Source organism: Schistocerca nitens, chromosome 9 (assembly GCF_023898315.1).
Source record: "Schistocerca nitens isolate TAMUIC-IGC-003100 chromosome 9, iqSchNite1.1, whole genome shotgun sequence".
NCBI classification, from domain to species: Eukaryota; Metazoa; Arthropoda; class Insecta; order Orthoptera; family Acrididae; genus Schistocerca; species Schistocerca nitens.
In genome coordinates this window covers 250,819,545-250,843,056 of record NC_064622.1, presented here as the reverse complement: position 1 = coordinate 250,843,056, position 23,512 = coordinate 250,819,545, and the positions used below count along the sequence as shown (strand labels likewise).

The 23,512-nt window shown below is 42.0% G+C and overlaps 1 protein-coding gene across 1 annotated transcript in view; it reads left to right on the top strand.

The window, feature by feature from the left end:
* LOC126203103 (flexible cuticle protein 12-like) overlaps window positions 1–23,512 on the top strand; it is a 37,753-nt gene that overhangs the window by 5,154 nt on the left and 9,087 nt on the right. Inside the window, exon 2 of the mRNA XM_049937346.1 lies at window positions 15,533–15,651. Within this exon, the coding sequence (XP_049793303.1) occupies window positions 15,533–15,651 (119 nt within the window). The remainder of the gene's footprint in view (window positions 1–15,532; window positions 15,652–23,512) is intronic.

Sequence of the window (23,512 nt, the reverse complement as noted above, 5' to 3'; positions counted from 1 at the left end):
ATATGCTGGGTCTTTTGTGATAACCTCGTTAAGCAGTCTATCTGCTACTGTTACTGTCGTAGGTATTAGCACAGGACTGTCGTTTTGCATTTTAAAAGACAGGAGGACTTCGAACACAATTTACATATTCACTTATCACATTTTTACAAGTAACCTATGTCACAATCGTCAAGTTGGTTTATATTCACTTCTTTTTATTTTATTTTTGTGACCTGTCCAAGATATTTTACTAACTAAATTGCAGAATTTTGTTTGAAACTCTTTCTCAGTTTCATTATGTATCTATCAAGTAATTCACGCTCTACTTAACGAAAGGAATAAACAGGCTGTGCCAGGTAACTCATAAATGTAAACAGTGGATAACGTTATGAGAGGAGAGATTCATGAATGTATATCGACACGATACGGTCTTATGTCTACAAATGTCCATCGTATAAGTAAAAGACCAATTTCACGAACATCAAGGAGTCCTAGCACTTGGTGCAGGTGAGTGTTATAACCAATATCAGTACACGAACAGCAAGAGAAATATCTGTAAAGAAATATGTGTGTGAACATTCCCTCCCTGCTCACAAAAATAGCAACCTTAGACCTCACATTATAAATTACAACTCCAGTAATACTTCGTGGACAGTAGTTAATAGCCAGGTGAGAATATTTTGTGCCTAGACAGAATTCATCTTTGAAAAAAAAAAAAAAAGCAGCAGCATCCTGAAACGATACTATGAAGTCGATTTCATTTGAACTTTTCCAACTCGTGGAGAGAAACTTCTCAGTTATTTATGTTCTTTTTGTTATTAAGAGTTAGGGGGAAAGCAACAACCCGCTGCTCCTACAATAAGTACCATTCTGTATTTGGTGTACCTTACTTATCGTTCCCAGAATGAGATTTTCACTCTGCAGCGGAGTGTGCACTGATATGAAACTTCCTGGCAGATTAAAACTGCCTTTCGCGGGCAAGTGCTCTACCATCTGAGCTACCGAAGCACGACTCACGCCCGGTCCTCACAGCTCTACTTCTGCCAGTATCTCGTCTCCTACCTTCCAAACTTTACAGAAGCTCTCCTGGAAACCTTGCAGAACTAGCACTCCTGAAGGAAAGGATACTGCCAGGAAGTTTCATATCAGCGCACACTCCGCTGCAGAGTGAAAATCTCATTCTGGAAACATCCCCCAGGCTGTGGCTAAGCCATGTCTCCGCAGTACCCTTTCTTTCAGGAGTGCTAGTTCTGCAAGGTTTGCAGGAGAGCTTCTGTAAAGTTTGGAAAGTAGGAGATGAGATACTGGCAGAAGTAGAGCTGTGAGGACCGGACGTGAGTCGTGCTCCGGTAGCTCAGATGGTAAAGCACTTGCCCGCGAAAGGCAAAGGTCCCGAGTTCGAGTCTCAGTCGGGCACACAGTTTTAATCTGCCAGGAAGTTTTACTTATCGTTGCAAGAAATTTGAAGTAAGGCTACTGTTTTAAGTTGACTCACGAGCATATTGTACAGCAAAGCTAGTTTGAGCACCTCATCATAGTATATGTATTCTCAGCAGCAACTCGCTTTAAATAGTTCATTAGAATTGAATTCAACCTAGGCATTCGTGAACAATGGTGACTTGTTACTAACAGGCAATTTCTTTTTATTGATGCCGCTTTTTTCACCTCTGGAAATTATTTGTTATTGTGAAAAACATCAAGAACCATCGTGGTTCTGAGTTTGCTATAAACTGAAGAATCCCTTGTAATTGTCCACGTAGGTCGTTCCAATAGACAGATGAAAGCAACGGCATGCAACCTGCAATAAGAGCATGTCTAGTGGAGTTCTCCACTAGAGGATAACTTTATTTTACAGTTCACTAAACTAAACATTTAGCTCTGCCCTGTAATTAGTTTGATTTAATGCAGCTGTCCATGCTACTCTATCCTCTGCGAGCCTATTCATCTCGGAATAACTTTTGCAACCCATACCCTTCTGAATCTGCTTACTGTATTCATCTCTTGCTCTCCCTCTACGATTTCTAACGCCCACACTTTCCTCCAGTACTATGTTGGTGATCTCCTGATGTCCCAGAAGTGTCCTATCTACCGATCGCTTCTTTAGGTCAAGTGGTGCCACAAATTTCTTGTCTCCCCTGTTATTATTCAGTACCTCTTCATTAGTTACGTGATCTACCGACCTAACTTTCAGCATTCTTTTGAGGCAGCACGTTTCGAAAGCTTCTATTCTCTTTTTCTCTAAACTGTTTATCGTCCATGTTTCATCTCTATAGATGGCTACACTCGATACAAATACTTTTAGAAATGAATTCCTAACATTTAAATCTATTTTCGTTGTTAACAAATTTCTCTTCTTCAGAAAAGCTCTTCATGCCATTGTTAGTCTTCATTTTATATCCCCTCTACTTCGGCCATCATCAGTTATTTTGCTGCCCTAATAGCAAAACTCGTCTTTTAATTCGACTGCATTCCATTATCCTTGTTTTGGTTTTGTTGATTTTCATCTTATATCCTCCTTCCAAAACAACGTCCGTTCCATTCAACTGCTCTTCCAACTGCTTTGCTGTCTCTGGTAGAATTACAATGTTATCTGCAAACCTCAAAGTTTTTCTTTCTTTTCCCTTTCTTATTTCTTTCCCCTGAACTTTAATTCCTACTGCTTGTTCAACGTACAGATTGGATAACATCAGGGACAGGCTACGAACCTGTCTCACTCCCTGCTCAGTCACTGCTCCCTTTCATGTCCATCGACATGAGTAGTATTTATTCATTTATTGCTTACTTAGCCGGAACTGATTAGGGCCTAAGGCCATCTCTTACAGTTAACCCGGAACAGCACATACCAAGGAAATTTTACAACAATAAATTCGCCAAACCCAAATACTACCATTGGATTGCCATAGGGTACAGTCTGACTCATCACTCCATATCACTCGTTTGCAGTCAGCCTCCGTCCAATGGCTTCGCTCTTTACACCACTTCAAGTGTCGCATAACAATGACTACAGATATTCGTGGAGTATGAAGAGCTGCTCGAACACTGTGTCCCCAGTCTTTTTAACTTCTAACGCACAGTCATCGTGCCGACTGCTGGAAGCACTTTGGAACTGGTGGGTCATTCTTTCCACTGATTTCATACGATTTTTTACAACGACTCTTCACAATGCTCGGCAGTCCCTGTCCGTCAATACGTATAGTCCGCTTGTTTTTGGTTTAGCTGTGGCTGTTCCTTCACGTTTCCACTTCACAGTCACACTACTAGCAGTCGTCATTCAAAAACTCAGTAATTCACGCGCTTTCAAATCTAAACTGATGAGTATCCTCGCGGGCCACTCCTTCCAGTCTGTCGATGATGATTACGATGATGTTTGGTTTGTGGGGCGCTCAACTGCGAGGTTAACAGCGCCCGTACAAATTCCGAACCTTTGCTTAGTTCAAACTCACCACTTTCATGAATGATGATTAAATGAGGAGGACAACACAAACACTCAGTTATCTCGAGGTAGGAGAAAATCCCTGACCCCGCCGGGAATCGAACCCGGGACCCCGTGCTCGGGAAGCGAGAACGCGACCGCGAAACCACGAGCTGCGGACTCTAGTCTGTCAAGGAGACCCTTGAAAAGTTAAAGTGATCCCTACGTTATATTGTTGATTGCACTTTTATAAACTTATAGTCTGTCGTCCTTTTAGGATTTATAAACATTTTGTTTTATTTATTAATACTTTTCTGTTGTAATTTCATGTACTGACACGTTCTGTGGGTACGGAGATTTGCTCCTCAGTTTGTTCCTATGCAACTAGACGTGTTAAAAAGAAAACGAAAATATTAGCAGCTGTAGAAGGGTTCTAGATCTCCCTTACGATTTCTTACCCATGTCATAGCGAATGACTAGTCCACATACGAAGTCAGTGAGCACTCCTGCCGGAACATTCTGCTGTTACTGGTCCTCTACTTAAAACAGCGCCCGCCTCCTTTTATAGTGGCTGCCCCACATCTAATGGTCAGTTCTGCATTATATGGTGTGCACAGATTAATTTTATAGGGGAGTGTATAAGCGGTACATTTCATGTGCACTCGCATTTTGCCGTCATATCTGGGTGATGTGTGGGCTGTGGTCGACTGATCTAGCTACAACACTTGCACTATAGGTCGCGACTGATTGCTAGATGGAAATGAAGGGTACTTCGTGGATGATGGGAGGCCGCTCTGAATTCCCGTCCCCCTCTTGGCGGCTCATATGTTGTCACCATCAGAGGTAGCTTAAGAGGTGCTCTGGCATCCCCAAGCAGCGTCCTTTTTCACAGGTTTCTTTTATTGAATGTTTTAGAGTCAAGTATCTTATACCTAGTACAGTGTGTAACATGGCCTCAAGGGGAAACAGTCGCTTTTGACTGCTGGACAGTTGACTGCAATGGATACAGCTTCTCCACCGCTAAAACCTCTGGGGTTCCTCCGCCGTGAAGCTGCTGATCACCAAGCGTTTACCATCGCTGTTTTCGTCCGCTGAATTAGTGTTTGTACGATTTCCATATTTGATTTCTCCGGTACTTACATTCCTGGAAATCATTCCCCTGTCTGAGACCTAGGGAACCGACGGATGAAAGGCTAACAGTCCGCGAGTTGTTACTGTTATACTGTACTAAAATAATTATCATTACACTACTACTTGTTGAAATTACAAAACAAAGAATGATAGCAAAAGTTTAAATATTACTTATGACTGTACTAGGAATAATATTGCTCTACGTACCCGTGGTCTAGATGTAGCGTCTTTGATTCATAATCAAAAACGTCTTCGGTCCCGGGTTCGATCCCCGCCACTGCCTAAATTTTGATAAATAATCAGCATTGGCGGCCGAAGACTTCCGGCATAAGAAGTCAGCCTCATTCTGCCAACGGTCTTGTCAAAGAGGGCGGAGGAGCGGATAGAGGTTCAGGGCACTATCTTGTCCTAGGGGTGGGAAATTGCCCCTAAAGGCGGACGAATCAGCAATGAACAACGACATGAGGATGCAGAAGGCAATGAAAACCACTGCATTAAAGACACGTAACGTTTATCCACAGGACTTGTGGCCTGTAATTGAAGAAGTGTCATGATGATCTCTCCATTGGCAAAAGATTCCGGAATAGTCCCCCATTCGGATCTCCGGGAGGAGACTGCCAAGGCGGAGGTTACCATGAGAATAAGATTGAATAATCAACGAAACGATAACGTTCTACGAGTCGGGGCGTGGAATGTCAGAAGCTTGAACGTGGTAGGGAAACTGGAAAATCTGAAAACGGAAATTCAAAGGCTCAATCTAAATATAGTAGGGGTCAGTGAAGTGAAGTGGAAAGAAGACAAGGATTTCTGGTCAGATGAGTTTCGGGTAATATCAACAGCAGCAGAAAATTGTATAATAGGTGTAGGATTCGATATGAATAGGAAGGTAGGGCAGAGGGTGTGTTACTGTGAACAGTTCAGTGACCGGGTTGTTCTAATCAGAATCGACAGCAGACCAACACCGACAACTATAGTTCAGGTATACATGCCGACGTCGCAAGCTGAAGATGAACAGATAGAGAAAGTGTATGAGGATATTGAAAGGGTAATGCAGTATGTAAAGGGGGACGAAAATCTAATAGTCATGGGCGACTGGAATGCAGTTGTAGGGGAAGGAGTAGAAGAAAAGGTTACAGGAGAATATGGGCTTGGGACAAGGAATGAAAGAGGAGAAAGACTAATTGAGTTCTGTAATAGCGAATACCCTGTTCAAGAATCACAAGAGGAGGAGATATACTTGGAAAAGGCCGGGAGATACGGGAAGATTTCAATTAGTTCACATCATGGTCAGACAGAGATTCCGAAATCAGATACTGGATTGTAAGGCGTACCCAGGATCAGATATAGACTCAGATCACAATATAGTAGCGATGAAGAGTAGGCTGAAGTTCAAGACATTAGTCAGGAAGAATCAATACGCAAAGAAGTGGGATACGGAAGTACTAAGGAATGACAAGATACGTTTGAAGTTCTCTAACGCTATAGATACAGCAATAAGGAATAGCGCAGTAGGCAGTACAGTTGAAGAGGAATGGACATCTCTAAAAAGGGCCATCACAGAAGTTGGGAAGGAAAACATAGGTACAATGAAGGTAGCTGCGAAGAAACCATGGGTAACAGAAGAAATACTTCAGTTGATTGATGAAAGGAGGAAGTACAAACATGTTCCGGGAAAATCAGGAATACAGAAATACAAGTCGCTGAGGAATGAAATAAATAGGAAGTGCAGGGAAGTTGAGACGAAATGGCTGCAGGAAAAATGTGAAGACATCGAAAAAGATATGATTGTCGGAAGGACAGACTCAGCTTACAGGAAAGTCAAAACAACCTTTGGTGACATTAAAACAAGCAACGCTGGTTACATTAAGAGTGCAACTGGAATACCACTGTTAAATGCAGAGGAGAGAGCAAATAGGTGGAAAGAATACATTGAAAGCCTCTATGAGGGTGAAGATTTGTCTGATGTGATAGAAGAATTTAAAAGAGCTTTGGAAGACTTACGGTCAAATAAGGCAGAAGGGATAGATAACATTCCATCAGAATTTCCGAAATCATTGGGGGAAGTGGCAACAAAACGACTATTCACGTTGGTGTGTAGAATATATGAATCTGGCGACATACCATCTGACTTTCGGAAAAGCATCATCCACACAATTCCGAAGACGCCAAGAGCTGACAAGTGCGAGAATTATCGCTTAACAGCTTAACAGCTCATGCATCGAAGCTGCTTACAAGAATAATATACAGAAGAATGGAAAAGAAAATTGAGAATGCGCTAGGTGACGATCAGTTTGGCTTTAGGAAAAGTAAAGGGACGAGAGAGGCAATTCTAACGTTACGGATAGTAATGGAAACATGGCTAAAGAAAAATTAGACACTTTCATAGGATTTGTCGACCTGGAAAAAGCGTTCGACAATATAAAATGGTGCAAGCTGTTCGAGATTCTGAAAAAAGTGGGGATGAGCTATAGGGAGAGACGGGTCATATACAATATGTACAACAACCAAGAGGGAATAATAAGAGTGGACGACCAAGAACGAAGTGCTCGTATGAAGAAGGGTGTAAGACAAGGCTGTAGCCTTTCGCCCCTACCCTTCAATCTGTACATCGAGGAAGCAATGATGGAAATAAAAGAAAGGTTCAGGAGTGGAATTAAAATACAAGGTGAAAGGATATCAATGATACGATTCGCTGATGACATTGCTATCCTGAGTGAAAATGAAGAAGAATTAAATGATCTGCTGAACGGAATGAACAGTCTAATGAGTACACAGTATGGTTTGAGAATAAATCGGAGAAAGACGAAGGTAATGAGAAGTAGTAGAAATGAGAACAGCGAGAAACGTAACATCAGGATTGATGGTCACGAAGTCAATGAAGTTAAGGAATTCTGCTACCTAGGCAGTAAAATAACCAATGATGGACGGAGCAAGGAGGACATCAAAAGCAGACTCGCTATGGCAAAAAAGGCATTTCTGGCCAAGAGAATTCTACTAATAGCAAACACCGGCCTTAATTTGAGGAAGAAATTTCTGAGGATGTACGTCTGGAGTACAGCATTGTATGGTAGTGAAACATGGACTGTGGGAAAACCGGTACAGAAGAGAATCGAAGCATTTGAGATGTGGTGCTATAGTCGAATGTTAAAAATTTGGTGGTCTGATAAGGTAAGGAATGAGGAGGTTCTACGCAGAATCGGAGAGGAAAGGAATATGTGGAAAACACTGATAAGGAGAAGGGACAGGATGATAGGACTTCTGCTAAGACATGAGGGAATGACTTCCATGGTACTAGAGGGAGCTGTAGAGGGCAAAAACTGTAGAGGAAGACAGAGATTGGAATACGTCAAGGAAATAATTGAGGACGTAGGTTGCAAGTGCTACCCTGAGATGAAGAGGTTAGCACAGGAAAGGGATTCGTGGCGGGCCGCATCAAACCAGTCAGTAGACTGATGACCAAAAAAAAAAAAAGAATAACATTAGCAGGTGATGTGGAGACATACCGAGAGAAAAATTTAATACGGTGGTTTACCTTTTTCTAGCAGCAGCAAATGTACTAAACCGGCAGGCCATCGATTTGAAATGAGCTCGGATGGTAGATAAGGGTATTTGGGCATCGTCGTACGGGACCAGCACTTCACCGTTATGAGCTGGAGTATCACTGGGTAAACGATGTACTTTCGCACGTTGCCGATGCTGTCGCTACCTACCTCGCTACAAAGAGTGTTCGACTGATGCTGTGGTGCCGGCCGAAGTGGCCGTGCGGTTCTGGGCGCTACAGTCTGGAACCGCGAGACCGCTACGGTCGCAGGTTCGCATCCTGCCTCGGACATGGATGTGTGTGATGTCCTTAGGTTAATTAGGTTTAACTAGATCTAAGTTCTAGGGGACTAATGACCGCAGAAGTTGAGTCCCATAGTGCTCAGAGCCATTTTTTGATGCTGTGGTCGTCACATCCTTCAGATCCCTCAATCATTGCAAACATCGGGTCATGGGATGCTGCTTCTACTCAACCATGCCAATTTTTGGTCATCCCATGACACGATGTTTGCAATGATTAATAAATGTGAAGGATGTGACGGCCAGAGCAACAGTCGAACACTCTTTGTAGCGAGGAAGTTAATGACAGCATCGGCAACGTGCGAAAGGTTAACGTTTACCCAGTGATACTCCAGCTCATAACGTCAGGTGCCGGTCCCGTTCGACAATGACAGCTGTAGTCTGGCACCGTTCGTTGTCCATGGTTTCACTATAAATGGTTCAAATGGCTCTAAGCACTATGGGACTTAACATCCGAGGTCATCAGTCCCCTAGACTTAGAACTACGTAAACCTAACTAACCTAAGGACAGCACTCACATCCCTGCCAGAGGCAGGATTAGAACCTACGACCGGAGCAGCCGTGTTGTTCCGGACTCAAGCGTTTCACTGTAAAAGAAACCGGAATACTTGACTACTCCTGTCTCCAGTGTTGCCGTCGGATCCACCGCTGTTCAAGTGCCTGTCCCTGCTGTCACGTCACGTGAAACTGCAGCAATAATAGCTGTGCTAACAGTCTTGGGTGCTCCACATGTCATCGCTCGGTCCATTTGGATATACATACATCAAAAAAGTTTTGCATCACCTCGGTTCCGTAAATTCCGGAAGTTGTACAGAAAATTGGAATAGAGATCAATATAAACATCATTTCTGCCCTTTTTATTGCTCGTGAAAACCAGACATTGCATGTTGTACCATCCTATAGCGAGACCTTCACAGGTTTATGGACCAGATTTCTGTACGCAACGGTACCTCTAAAACCTAGTAGCACGTCCTCTTGCATTGATGCATGTCTGTATTCGTCGTGACATACTATCTACAAGTTCATCAAGGCACTGATGGTTCGGATTATCCCAGTCCGCAACGGCGATCCCGCGTAGATCCCTCAGAGTAGTTGGTGGGTTACGTCGTCCATAAACAGACCTTTTCAATCTATCCCAGGCATGTTCGATAGGGTTCATGTCTGGAAAACATGCTGGTTACTTTAGTCGAGCGACCTCGTTATCCTGAAGGAATTCATTCACATGTGCACGATGGGGGCGCGAATTGTCTTCCATGAAGCCGTTACGCCGCCTACCATGACCACCAGCGGTGTACGTCAGCCCCACATAATGCCACCCAAAAACAGGAGGGAACCTCCACCTTGCTGCACTAGGTGGACAGTGGGTCTAAGGCGTTCAGCCTGACCGGGTTGACTCCAAACACGGTTCCGACGATTGTCTAGTTGAAGGCATATGTGACACTCATCGGTGAAGAGAACGTGATGCCAATCCTGAGCAATCCATTCGGCATGTTGTTGGGGCCATCCGTACCGCGCTGCATGCTGTCGTGATTGCAAAGATGGACCTCTCCATGAACGTCGTGAGTGACGCTGCGCATCATGCATTCTATTGCGCGCAGTTTGAGTCGTAACACGACGTCCTGTGGCTGCACGAAAAGCATTGTTCAACATGGTGGCGTTGCTGTCAAGATTCCTCTGAGCCTTAATATGTAGGTAGCGGTTATCCACTGCAGAAGTAGTAGCCCTCGGGCGGACTGAGCGAGGCATGTCATCGACAGTTCCTGTCTCTCTGTTTCTCCTCCATGTCCGATCAACATAGCTTTGGTTCACTCCAAGACGTCCGAACACTTCCCTTGTTGAGAAACCTTCCTGGCACAAAGTAACAATGCGGACGTGATCGAACGGCGGTATTGACCGTCTAGGCATGGTTGAACTACAGAAAACACGAGCCGTGTACCCCCTTCCTGGTGGAATGACTGGAACTTATCGGCTGTCGGACCCCCTCCGTCTAATAGGTGCTGCTCATGCATGGTTGTTTACATGTTTGGGCGGATTTAGTGACATCTCTGAAGAGTCAAAGGGATTTTGTCTCTGTGATACGATATCCACAGGCAACGTCTATCTTCAGGAGTCAGTTTTTCGCTGAGAACAAGCCACATCCTAACTCGAAGTGAGTTGGCTGCACGCGTGAGCAACAAGTCTGACCTCTCGCGCGCTAGTCGCGTGGGGCTAGAGCCTTCAAGGCTTTGATTGTGGCCCTCCTTAAACCATCCAGTCCGTATTCGCATTACAGCTGTGGGATGCTGATTAACGTGAACACCAGTATCGCGAAACGATAAACTGCAATCTCGGTAAGCAGTACTCCTGCCACTGACGATTTCCGATACAAGTTTACAGACGTTTGCCCTTTTTACACAAGCCTCTCACAAACAACCATCGTTTCAGTGCATCGTCAGTGCAGTGTAAAATTTTCTTACGCATAAAATCTACATCTGCTTTTATGGATTAGGTTCGAGGAAGCTGTTCTGGTTTCAACTTCTTAGCTCCATCGCTTCCTGCGCCCACCTATGTTCCTCACAACTGTAGGGTATATATTGCAGAAATTTCTAGTGTGTCTGCCATCCTGCATGTTTCTTCCATTTATGGTTATATGTGTCGGTTTTCTCTCTTATTACAAATATTTTAAGGTCATTGCTTATGTCTTGTCCTTTAACTCAGGTGCGACCAAAAATTCGGCCCAAGGGCCAGACATTGGCACGAGTGCCATACAACTCAACCTATCTGGCACATTTTTCTCCACCACTACACCACGCTGTCTGACGAAGACGAGGGGGAAACGCCTAGACTTAAAATTTCAATGCACCAGTACTGTGAAGGAGTTGGTTTTATATTTCACATTTCTCAACAACATAGACGAAAAACAAAACAACTTTTCAGTATTATACAATCATTTTTGGCCCGATGAAGAGCTATAATTTTTTTTAAAAACAAATCTTTCTCACACATTCGTGTATGTTGATCGAAATAATTTAGCACTTTTGCAACCTCGTTATGGAAACATGGAAACTCTGAAGAAAGAAATGTACACGTCCTGATCAGTCAGTTACATTTCTACTGAAACGGCTTACGATCTCTAAAACAGTTGTGACACTGACAGTGCCCTCAAAACGTGTATTAAGCTAAATTTGTAATTTTGCAAGGCCATAATGAATTATTCAAACATCGCGATTTCTTTAATACCAATGAGCTTAGGGACTGGACTCTGTCAGAATGTGTCCTTGCTATAATGCGATTTTCTCTTTAAATGCATCCCCAGCAAATCAGAAATAAGTTGTTTATCCGCTTGCAGTGTCCTGCTGTCGGCAGTGTGCAGCCAAGCACACTTAAAATGCAAGGCCAGCAATCTATTCTGGGTGTTCTAATTTTCGTTCCTGCACTCCTTTTTCCTTTAAAAATTCAACAACAGCGAGTTTTAAATTGAAAAATCGTTTCAGGCATGCCGCTTGAGTTTACGTTTCAGTAATATATAAAGTCTCGATACTCTTTGTTCAGTTTCATCGAAAATTGTAGGAAGTGACAGCGGAATATTGCATGAACGTATTCGCCATTCCAAATATGGGTGGCCATCAGCTGTAAACTTGAATGACGACAATGGTAATTTGTGCAGGACCTGCACTAGAACCCGGATTCCGCTTATCGCTGCTTACTGCTCGCGATAAACGGGAACTGGTGTGTTGCTAGTGAATTAGTGCGAAGGACTAAGAGTGTATGCGACAGAACCATCGATTAGCCGTGTTTGTAAACGCGCTTGCTACAGTGCCACACATATACACTAATGATGATGCTGATGTTTGGTTTGTGGGGCGCTCAACTGCGCAGTCATCAGCGCACATACAAAGTCCCAATTTTTTACACAGTACAATTTTTACACAGTCCAATGTATACACTATCGCGAATGATGACGATGAAATGATGGGGACAACACAAACACCGAGTCCCCGGGATTTACACTAATGAAGAATATGCGGGTATGGTGTATGTTTACGGCTTCTGCGAAAGTAGTGCTCCTCCAGCTATAGAAGAATACCATCGGTGCCTTCCGAATAGTCGATTTCCTGATAGATTGTTTGCCACAGTTTTCAACAAAGTATGTAAAACATGTATTCTTCCAATGTCCCATTTTTCTTTTGAACGTGTAGTTCAACGACCTGTTCAGCAACTGCAACATATTGTTGAAATGGTGCAGCCTAGTCCTACCGCCAGTACACGGCAGCTTTCCGCACTAACCAATGTCCAACAAACACGGGCATGCGAATATTACTTGCAGAAAACTAGTAGCCATTTCACACACTTCATCTCCACAGTCTTCACACTGACGACAATTTCACAAGACTTGACTTATGTGACTGGTTAAATGAAACTCGTCATTTGCTTCTATTACTACCATTCGCTGCTGAAGCCACTTTTACACAGTTTGCAATCAACATCACACGTAATAATCGTTGACTGTCGCAGGAAAATCAATGGGCTACAGTGGGAACCAGTTTCCAAGTTCCATTTTAGAAGAGCGAATGGCTGGACAGAAAGGTTTTTTTTTTTTTTTTTTTTTTTTTTTTTTTTTTTTTTTTTTTTTTTTTTTTTGTCGGAGCTTGTCCACGTTTTACGAGACATGCTGTGGAATATCTCAGCCGCTCTTATCCTAATCGCTGCGTTGGTCATGGTAATACAATTAACTGGCCACCAAGAGTGCCATACCTTACGCCATTAGATTTTTGTTTATGGCATTGGATGAAGGCTGAGGAGTACAAACGAGCGGACAATACGCGACATGAACTGCTTGGTCGCATCAAGGGCTCTTCTGTCGTCATTATGGAAGCTGCAGAGGCACTCAGACAAGCGACACAACATCGTCTCCCACAACTACACAAATATATTGAAGTTGACGGTGAAATATTCGAACATCTATTGTGAACCATGCTGTATGTGTAATGTGACATCAACGATAACGCTTGGAGACGGATTTACTTGTTAATATACGTATTGTCCAACTGATACTTCGTGAAACGCATGCTTTAACGTTTACTTACTGTTGTATATGTGTGCTAGTTTAAACCTGAGAATGTACTGAATAACACAGAAAATAAATATCAGTTTACATTGAATTCGGAATATGGCATATGTCCATATGAAATTTATTGCTCCAAGTAATAGATTGTCACACCTCTGAATGTTGACCGTTGCTCCTGACACACGCTATACACGGTGATTCAGTTGCCCCTACTACTGGCTTTCATGCAACCTGTAATGCATTCTAATACCCATGTGCAAGATTATCATATTCATCGTTTGCTACGTGTAAGCTATTAGTCATACAGAAGAAAATGAATAAGACGTTTTTGTCATCCTGGGATGCGTTTTCGCTAGAAGCCGTAGTTTTCGAATTATTCAAGGATTGCGTGCTTTCATTTGGACTAATGTGAAAAATGGTAAATGGTATTAGATGAAATTGAGCCCACGGTCCTTTGGTGACACACACATACACACACACACGCAGTGTTCAGTCACGGAGACTCATCTGCTATGAGATTGACTGTCTCTAATAGCATGAACAGATGCAGTTGTGAGGGTAATGGAATCTCCTAATGATTGTCGGAAGGCTATCTCTACTTCGACAACATGTTGGAGGAGAGGCAGCACTTAATAGTAGCTTTATAGGAGAAATCTCTCCATCACTTGGCGCTTGCTTCGTATAGTGGTATAATGAACTGTATTAAATCTCTTACGGTATGTGCAAGTAGGTGTTCTTTTTGTTTTCTTCTGACGTATAGGATAGCCCAGCATCTGGTTTCCCTTTTTGATAAATTGTTTTCTCGCGAGAGCCGACGAGGTTCATGCACAGATACGTCCCAGATATGAGTCTTCATTAACACTTTACCTACTGTGTCCTCTCTACAAACCCTAGAAACCTGTAACAGGAATTGTGAAATATCTTGTAAAGAGCGAAAAAAATTGCAGCCTACTTTTCAGTTCAAGAGATATGCTCACCTAATTTAACGTCCTAGAGACGCTGGTACGGTGATAAAATATGGTTCTCCTTTTCTACACATTAAACTTCACGTCTGCGTTAGTTGTGCCCGTGTCAACTATGATACCGCTGAGTTCTTACTGTTTAAGCTTCATCCGTTTTCCTTTTCATATTCCTGCATGGATCACGAAATGCGATAACATGAACATAATTTTCAGTTTGGTATCCCTCGATAATACCCAAGAAGGCGCATTTCGGTAATAGGTAGTGATGAGTCATGCAGATAAGTTTTGAACCAAGCGTATAAATTTGTCAGTTGATTGTGCACCAAACGATTCAGTAAGATACAGAGGTCTTCTTGCCATGATATTTCCTATGAAGATTAACTTTTCGCCCAGTTAAGAAATAAATAAATTTGTACATAAAGCCAAATTATGTTGAACTTTTCCGGTATGACTGACTGGTTGCCCCACATAGACGAGTTCTTCCTCTGCTGTCGCTATAACTACGAACATAAAGAGACTGAAAAGGAAATCTCGTCACGTTCCTGCGTTCTGAAGAACAGTTTCATATGATAAAGAATTACTGTTCGAAAGTCTTGCAGGCCATTATGAATTATTTGTTATTGTTGCAAAGGACAAAAACATTATTTCCAGTCAAAAGCTTCACTTTTGAGAACGATAGAATCAGTTAACGTTGCACACAAAGTGAACTATGTTTGCGGCGTTGATTTGCTTTGTGTTAGTTCTCGATTTGTTACAGCTCTTTGACATATACACCCACAAAAAACGTTCTGAACAAAATATGGCGTTCCTTTGAAATTTACAGATGGACATTCGGTTGTAGAATTCCATTCCTTATCGAGATATATCACAAAAGTAACCATATTAACGTAAGTACAAATGATGTCAGTGTATTTTAGTAACTTGTTACACCACTAAAACTGAACAAGAAAAAAAAACATTAGCACTGGGTCACGCTGTCACTCATTTACCAAATTTGTGTCGTTGTCACGAAAAAACTAGATTTTATGTGAATGTGCACCCGCGAGTAAGGGTGACTATGATTGTGCTTGTACATTTGGTATGAACGTTCTTAGTGGTTGTGTTAGAGAGCAGTCTAGTGTTTCAAATGCAGTTATCTTTTATGTTGTACATATTTTTCAGATTTTCTTGGTTGCTGCGTTTCTGAACGCTGTTCTAGCAGCACCGCAGTTTAGCCCGGGAGATGCTACCATTCGTCTACTGGAGAATGACTTCAATGGAATTGACCCGTGGCACTGGAAGTATGTCATTAATGTATTATGATTAACACACACGCTATCACACTTAATGCTAATACATTTAAATAAAACGTTTCCTATGATTTCTCATTAAACATGGAGACTGTGCTCAATATAGTAAAAGTAGAGAAATAATGACAGTCTCTCAACTAATCACACTGTACATAGACCTTAAAATAAAATACGGGACACTGGTGCAGAGATTCTGTTGTGAGGAAACATTTCTCCAGCGTTACAGAGGTTGAGAAAAGCAAGTGTGGTTAAACTCCCCATCGAAGACAAGGTTACTTTATCACTGGAGACAGAGTATAGACGCACGTTTGACAGATATACCGGTTCTGTCCTGTTGGAAGAAAATGAAAATGAAAATGGTGGGTTAGAGATGTGATTCTCGCACCTACAGAATGCGAGTCCAACTCCTTCACCATTGTTCCATGGAACCAGCAACCTCCTGGATTTCTTACTCCTTTCTGATTTTTGAACCTATGTCTCGCCATGATGTTATTCAACCTGTATCCTCCCGTATCTGTCTTTCCTAGGTAAATCTTATTTTCTTTTATTTTGAGCAGTATATTTATCATCACTGTCTCAGATTTATCACAGAACTCAAGGAGGTGTCGTCTTTTTTATTCCGAATGGCTATAATATATACTCTGTATATCTTTTCTTTTTCCTTTGTCTTCACCCTCGTACTGCAAAATTAATCTAATCTTTCTCCTCTCTCATCTCTACTACCGGGCCAATATTCTCCCTTGATGCAATCTTTTTTGCTTTCCCACCTACAGTGTTCCAACCCCCACGATTATTAGATTTTCATCTCCTTTTCCTAACTGAGTTAGCTATTCAATGCCCTCACATACTCTAATTCTTCATCGTATGTTTTTGATGCTGAAATGTATACCCTAACTGTTGTTCTAGTACAAATTATTGTTCTTGGCGTTGGTTTTTTGCCAATTCTGATGAGAATATATTTTTCACTGAATTGTTCACAACACCTCAGTCACTACCATGAGTTTCCTATTCGTAACGAATCCTACTCCCGTTTTCCTGAGACAATCTCTTTTAATATTCACGTAAATAATGTAACCTCCCTGACAGACAAATACTTTAGTGCTGGCTTGCTTTTGTAAGTCACTTTCATTGTACGTAAAGTTCCGTGTAAGTATGTGTTTTCAAGAAAGTGTTGAATCTAGATCAGTTTTCTGTAGTAACATGGATATTTGAAAGGAAGTCATAAAATAAGATACGATTTTCAATGTAAGTAAAACAAAACTAATTCAGTTCTTTTCTTAGAAAATTATCTATTTAGTTTTAGTGCATTGTTGGCTCAAATTACAGTAATGTAGGAGTTTTCAGCAGCAGAAAGTGGTATAACATGAGGTGGATTCTTTACGATTAAGAAAGTACAACAGAAAGTGAGTTACTGTGAACGGTTCAGTGGAAAGTTGTTCTCATCACATTCGACAGCAAATCAACGCGGACAGCGATAGCTTAGTTATACCTGCTAAGGTCGCAAGCAGAAGATGAAGAGGTAGGAAAAGTATATAAGGATACTAAACGGGTCAGATGACAGATGACAGATGAAATCCTAATGATAATAGCGACTGAACCGCAATTGTATGGGAAGGAACAGAGTTACGGGTTAATATGTGCTTGGCAGTACGAATCAGAGAAGAGAAAGACTAATTAACTTCTGCAATAAATTTCAGATGGTAATAGCGAATACTGCGTTCAAGAAACAAAAGAGGGGGAGGTATGCTTGGAAAATACCTGGAGACGATGGAAGATTTCAGCTAGATTACATAATTGGCAGACAGAGATTCCGAAATGACATACTGGATTGGTAGCGATGAATTGGGGATGTTCCCGTACAACAATTTCACGAGTGTACCGTGGACATTAGGAATCCGGTAAAACATCAAATCTCCGACATCGCTGAGGCTAGAAAAAGATCCTGCAAGAATGGGAACAATGCCGACTAAAGAGAATCGTTCAGCGTAACAGAAGTGCAACCATTCCGCAGATTGCTGCATATTTCAACGTTGCGCCATCAATAAGTGTCAGCGAGGGAACCATTCAACAAACATAGTCGATATGGGCTTTCGGAGCCGAAGGTCCATCCGTGTGCCCTTGCGGACTGCACCACACAAAGCTTTACGCCTCGCCGCGACCCATCAACATCGACATTGGACTGTTGGTGACTGGAAAGATGTTGCCTGGACGGAAGAGTCTCGTTTCAAAGATCTCTGCCCCCCGTACACTTACAGATTTGTAGACAGCCCTGCAAGATTCATTGTGTCAATTTCCTCCAGCAGTACTTCAGACATTAGTCGAGGCCATGCCACGTCGTGTTGCGGCACTTCTGCGTGCTCGCGGTGACCCTAGACGATATTAGACAGTGTAAAATATGTGCAAGAAATTTGCGTGCCTCAACGATACAGATAGCCGTACCGTAGGTGCAACCACAACGGAGGGGTATCTGTTGAGAGGCCAGACAAACGTGTGGTTCCTGAAGAGGGGCAGCAGCCTTTTCAGTAGTTGCAGGGGCAACAGTCTGGATGATTGGCTGATCTGGCCTTGTAACACTAACCAAAATGGCCTTGCTGTTCTGGTACTGTGAACGGCTGAAACCAATGGGAAACTACAGCGGTAATTTTTCCCGAGGGCATGCAGCTTTACTGTATGATTAAATGATGACGGCGTCCTCTTGGGTAAAATATTCAGGAGGTAAAATAGTCCCCCATTCGGATCTCTGGGCGGGGACTACTCAAGAGGGCGTTGTTATCAGGAGAAAGAAAACTGGCATCTACGGATCGGAGCGTGGAATTTCAGATCCCTTAATCGGGCAGGTAGGTTAGATAAATTAAAAATACGTTAAAGTTAGATATAGTGGGAATTAGTGAAGTTCAATGGCAGGAGAAACAAGACTTTTGGGCAGGTGAATACAGAGTTATAAATACAAAATCAAATAGGGGTAACGTAGGAGTAGGTTTAATAATGAATAAAAAATAGGAGTACAGGTAAGCTACTACAAACAGCATAGTGAACGCATTATTGTGGCCAAGATAGACACAAAGCCCACGCCTACTACAGAAGTACAAGTTTATGTGCTAACTAGCTCTGCAGTTGACGAAGAAATTGATGAAATGTATGATGAGATAAAAGATATTATTCAGATAGTGAAGGGAAACGAAAATTTAATAGTCATGGGTGAATGGAATTCAAGAGTAGGAAAAGGGAGAGAAGGAAACATAGTAGGTGAATATGGATTGGGGCTAAGAAATGAAAGAGGAAGCCGCTTGGTAGCATTTTGCGCAGAGCATAACTTAATCATAGCTAACACTTGGTTTTAGAATCGTGAAAGAAGGTTGTATGCATGGAAGAACCCTGGAGATACTAAAAGGTATCAGATAGATTATATAATGGTAAGACAGAGATTTAGGAACCAGGTTTTAAATTGTAAGACATTTCCAGGGGCAGATGTGGACTCTGACCACAATCTATTGGTTATGACCTGTAGATTAAAACTGAAGAAACTGCAAAAAGGTGGGAACTTAAGGAGATGAGACCTGGATAAACTGAAAGAACCAGAGGTTGTACAGAGTTTCAGTGAGAGCATAAGGGAACAATTGACAGGAATGAGGGAAAGAAATACAGTAGAAGAAGAATGGGTAGCTTTGAGGGATGAAGTAGTGAAGGCAGCAGAGGATCAAGTAGGTAAAAAGATGAGGGCTAGTAGAAATCCTTGGGTAACAGAAGAAACACTGAATTTAATTGATGAAAGGAGAAAACATAAAAATGCAGTAAATGAAGCAGGCAAAAAGGAATACAAACGTCAAAAAATGAGATCGACAGGAAGTGCAAAATGGCTAAGCAGGGATGGCTAGAGGACAAATGTAAGGATGTAGAGGCTTATCTCACTAGGGGTAAGATAGATACTGCCTACAGGAAAATTAAAGAGACCTTTGCATGAATATCAAGAGCTGAGATGGAAACCGAGTTCAAAAGAAAGATGGGAAAGCAGAAAGGGGGAAGGAGTATATAGAGGGTCTACACAAGGGCGATGTACTTGAGGGTAATATTATGGAAATGGAAGACAATGTAGATGACGATGAAATGGGAGATATGATACTGCGTGAAGAGTTTGACAGAGCACTGAAAGAGCTGAGTCGAAACAAGGCCCCCGGAGTAGACAACATTCCATTAGAACTACTGACAGCCTTGGGAGAGCCAGTCCTGACAAAACTCTACCATCTGGTGAGCACGATGTATGAGACAGGCGAAATACCCTCAGACTACAAGAAGAATATAATAATTCCAATCCCAAAGAAAGCAGGTGTTGACAGATGTGAAAATTACCGAACTATCAGTTTAATAAGTCACAGCTGCAAAATACTAACGCGAATTCTTTACAGACGAATGGAAAAACTGTTAGAAGCCGACCTCGGGGAAGATCAGTATGGATTCCGTAGAAATGATGGAACACGTGAGGCAATAATGACCCTACGACCTATCTTCGAAGAAAGATTAAGGAAAGGCAAACCTACGTTTCTAGCATTTGTAGCCTTAGAGAAAGCTTTTGACAATGTTGATTGGAATACTCTCCTTCAAATTCTGAAGGTGGCAGGGGCAAAATACAGGGAGCGAAAGGCTATTTACAATTTGTACAGAAAGCAGATGGCAATTATAAGAGTCGAGGGGTATGAAAAGGAAGCAATGGTTGGGAAGGGAGTGAGACAGGGTTGTAGCCTATCCCCGATGTTATTCAATCTGTGTATTGAGCAAGCAATAAAGGAAACAAAAGAAAAGTTCGGAGTAGGTACCAAAATCCATGGAGAAGAAATAAAAACATTGAGGTTCGCCGATGCCATTGTAATTCTGTCAGAGACAGCAAAGGACTTGGAAGAGCAGTTGAACGGAATGGACAGTGTCTTGAAAGGAGGATATAAGATGAACATCAACAAAAGCAAAACGAGGATAATGGAATGTAGTCAAATTAAATCGGGTGATGCTGAGGGTATTAGATTAGGAAATGAGACACTTAAAGTAGTAAAGGAGTTTTGCTATTTGGGGAGCAAATTAACTGATGATGGTCGAAGTAGAGAGGATATAAAATGTAGACTAGCAATGGCAAGGAAATCGTTTCTGAAGAAGAGAAATTTGTTAACATCGTGTATAGATTTAAGTGTCAGGAAGTCGTTTCTGAAAGTATTTGTATGGAGTGTAGCCATGTATGGAAGTGAAACATGGACGATAACCAGTTTGGACAAGAAGAAAATAGAAGCTTTCGAAATGTGGTGCTACAGAAGAATGCTGAAGATAAGGTGGGTAGATCACGTAACTAATGAGGAGGTATTGAATAGGATTGGGGAGAAGAGGAGTTTGTGGCTTAACTTGACTAGAAGAAGGGATCGGTTGGTAGGACATGTTTTAAGGCATCAAGGGATCACAAATTTAGCATTGGAGGGCAGCGTGGAGGGTAAAAATCGTAGAGGGAGACCAAGAGATGAATACACTAAGCAGATTCAGAAGGATATAGGTTGCAGTAGGTACTGGGAGATGAAGAAGCTTGCACAGGATAGAGTAGCATGGAGAGCTGCATCAAACCAGCCTCAGGACTGAAGACAACAACAACAACAACAATAAGACTGGACGAAGACTGAAGATCTCGGTTTAAAAATGATGTAAGGCAGGGATGCCTCTACTGTTGAATATATACATCGAAGAAGCAATGACGGATTGGTTCAAATGGTTCTGAGCACTATGGGACTCAACTGTTGTGGTCATCAGTCCCCTAGAACTTAGAACTACTTAAACCTAACTAACCTAAGGACATCACACACATCCATGCCCGAGGCAGGATTCGAACCTGCGACCGTAGCAGTCGCACGGTTCCGGGCTGCGCGCCTAGAACCGCGAGACCACCGCGGCCGGCAGCAATGACGGAAATGAAAGGAAGGTTCAAGAGTGCGATTCAAATCCAGGCAGAAAAAAATATTTATGATTAGATTTCCAGCTGACATTTCTATTCTCAGTGAAAGTGGAGAAGAAAACTAAGAAGAATGACAGGATCTGTTCAGTAGAAGAAACAATCTAATGAGTACGGAATACGAATTTAGTGTACACCGAGAAGGACGTAAGTAATGAGAAGCAGCAAAAATGAGAGCAGTGAGAAAGTTAACATCAAAATTGAAAGTCACGTAGCGAGAAACTTAGAAAATTGTGCTACCTTGAAGGAAAATAACACATGACGGACGAAGCAAGAAGGATATAAAAAGCGAACCTGCACAGGCCAAGAGAAACCAAAAGTAAGCCTGATCATGGATAATGGAAAACCTGAAAAGAAGAGAACGTAAACGTTTGAGATGTGGTCCTACAGAAGAATGCTGAAAGTCAGGTGGATGTAATGGATGAGGAGGTTCTCCGTCGGATCGGCGAAGCGAGGAAAGTATAGAAAACACTGAAAAGTTGAAGGGACAGGGTTATAGGTCATAAGATAACAGGGAATAGCCACCGTAGTGCTAGAGGGAACTGTAGAGGGTGAAAACTATAGGGGCTGACAGAGCCTGGAATTCCTCTAGCAAGTAATTGAGGACGTAGGGTGCAAGTAATGTTCTGAGATGAAGAGGTTGGTGTAGGGGAAGAATTCGTAGCGGGCCGCACCAAATCAGTCAGACTGCTGACTCAAGATGGAAGTTCTATTCTTTAAATCGTTTCTTGCTATTTATCACCACCAGCACAATCAACTTCCACCGCAACGAAAGTCAGCCAACATGGCATGTGGTTTAAGCATCATTAAACTTCGTAATACCAAAGGGACGGATGGGGCTACTTTATGAACACCTTTTGGAAATATGGTAATCTAGTCAGTTTTTTATATTTTAAAATTTTGAAAAATCTTGTACCTAATGAATCCTTCTTCCACATTCTAGAAATGTTTTAAATTTTCCAGTTAAACTTAATCCAAAAATTTAAGTCTTCGTATTAGATGCTACTCTTCCCAGTGAATGTTGTATTCAATATTTTCAAGTTCAGGACCTTATTTACACATCAATATTTATTGAGTCAACAATAATTAACGAATTTTGAAATTTTTTGTATGGGCTCAAGATATCCCTCTCGCCCCCTAACCTTCTCGTATAGCGCGATAAGCGATATGAATTGGTCTTGCTGGGGTTAATAGTGGCTGGTTATTATTTAAACTGTATTTTACGCAAACACGACCTCAGAACGTAAATTTTCGACATACCTGCGTGTCAAGAATACTTTTAGACTTTCATTAAACGTTTACGTGATTACCATTACTCGCACGTGAGTTCCGTGTTTAGTGACTCGTGCGTTACTTCGCAGTCGCTGGAGGACTGGCACGACGAGGTGGTCGGCTGCAGCAGTGCGACCTTTCGCACCGCGACCCACATTCGTACAGCTGTTGAGTAAACACTAGCCGCAAAGATCGCAACACGCTATTGGATTCGTCATTAACTCGCATCCAATTACGACTTGTGTGCAGCGTGAAACATAATTGTGTAAATAGAAATAAATGCTAGGCTGACGTAAAAAACAGTGAGTGCTCGTTACGAATCATCTTTAGACCTCTTTCAAAAACCAGACTTACGCTATACCTTAAAATAACCCTACATCAATTTTGAGAGCCATTTGAGAATAATTAAAATGAATACTCGCTCAAATGTGTTCTCGTTTTTAAAAAGAAAAATTAGGGGTTAACTCCCATTGGACGACAAGGTAATTAGAGACGGAGAAGAAACTCTGGTTAGTGAAGTATAGGGAAAGAAATCGGTCGTGTTCTTTCAAACGAACCATCCGGACATCTTCCTTAATCAACTTAGGGAAGTAGTACGTAAAC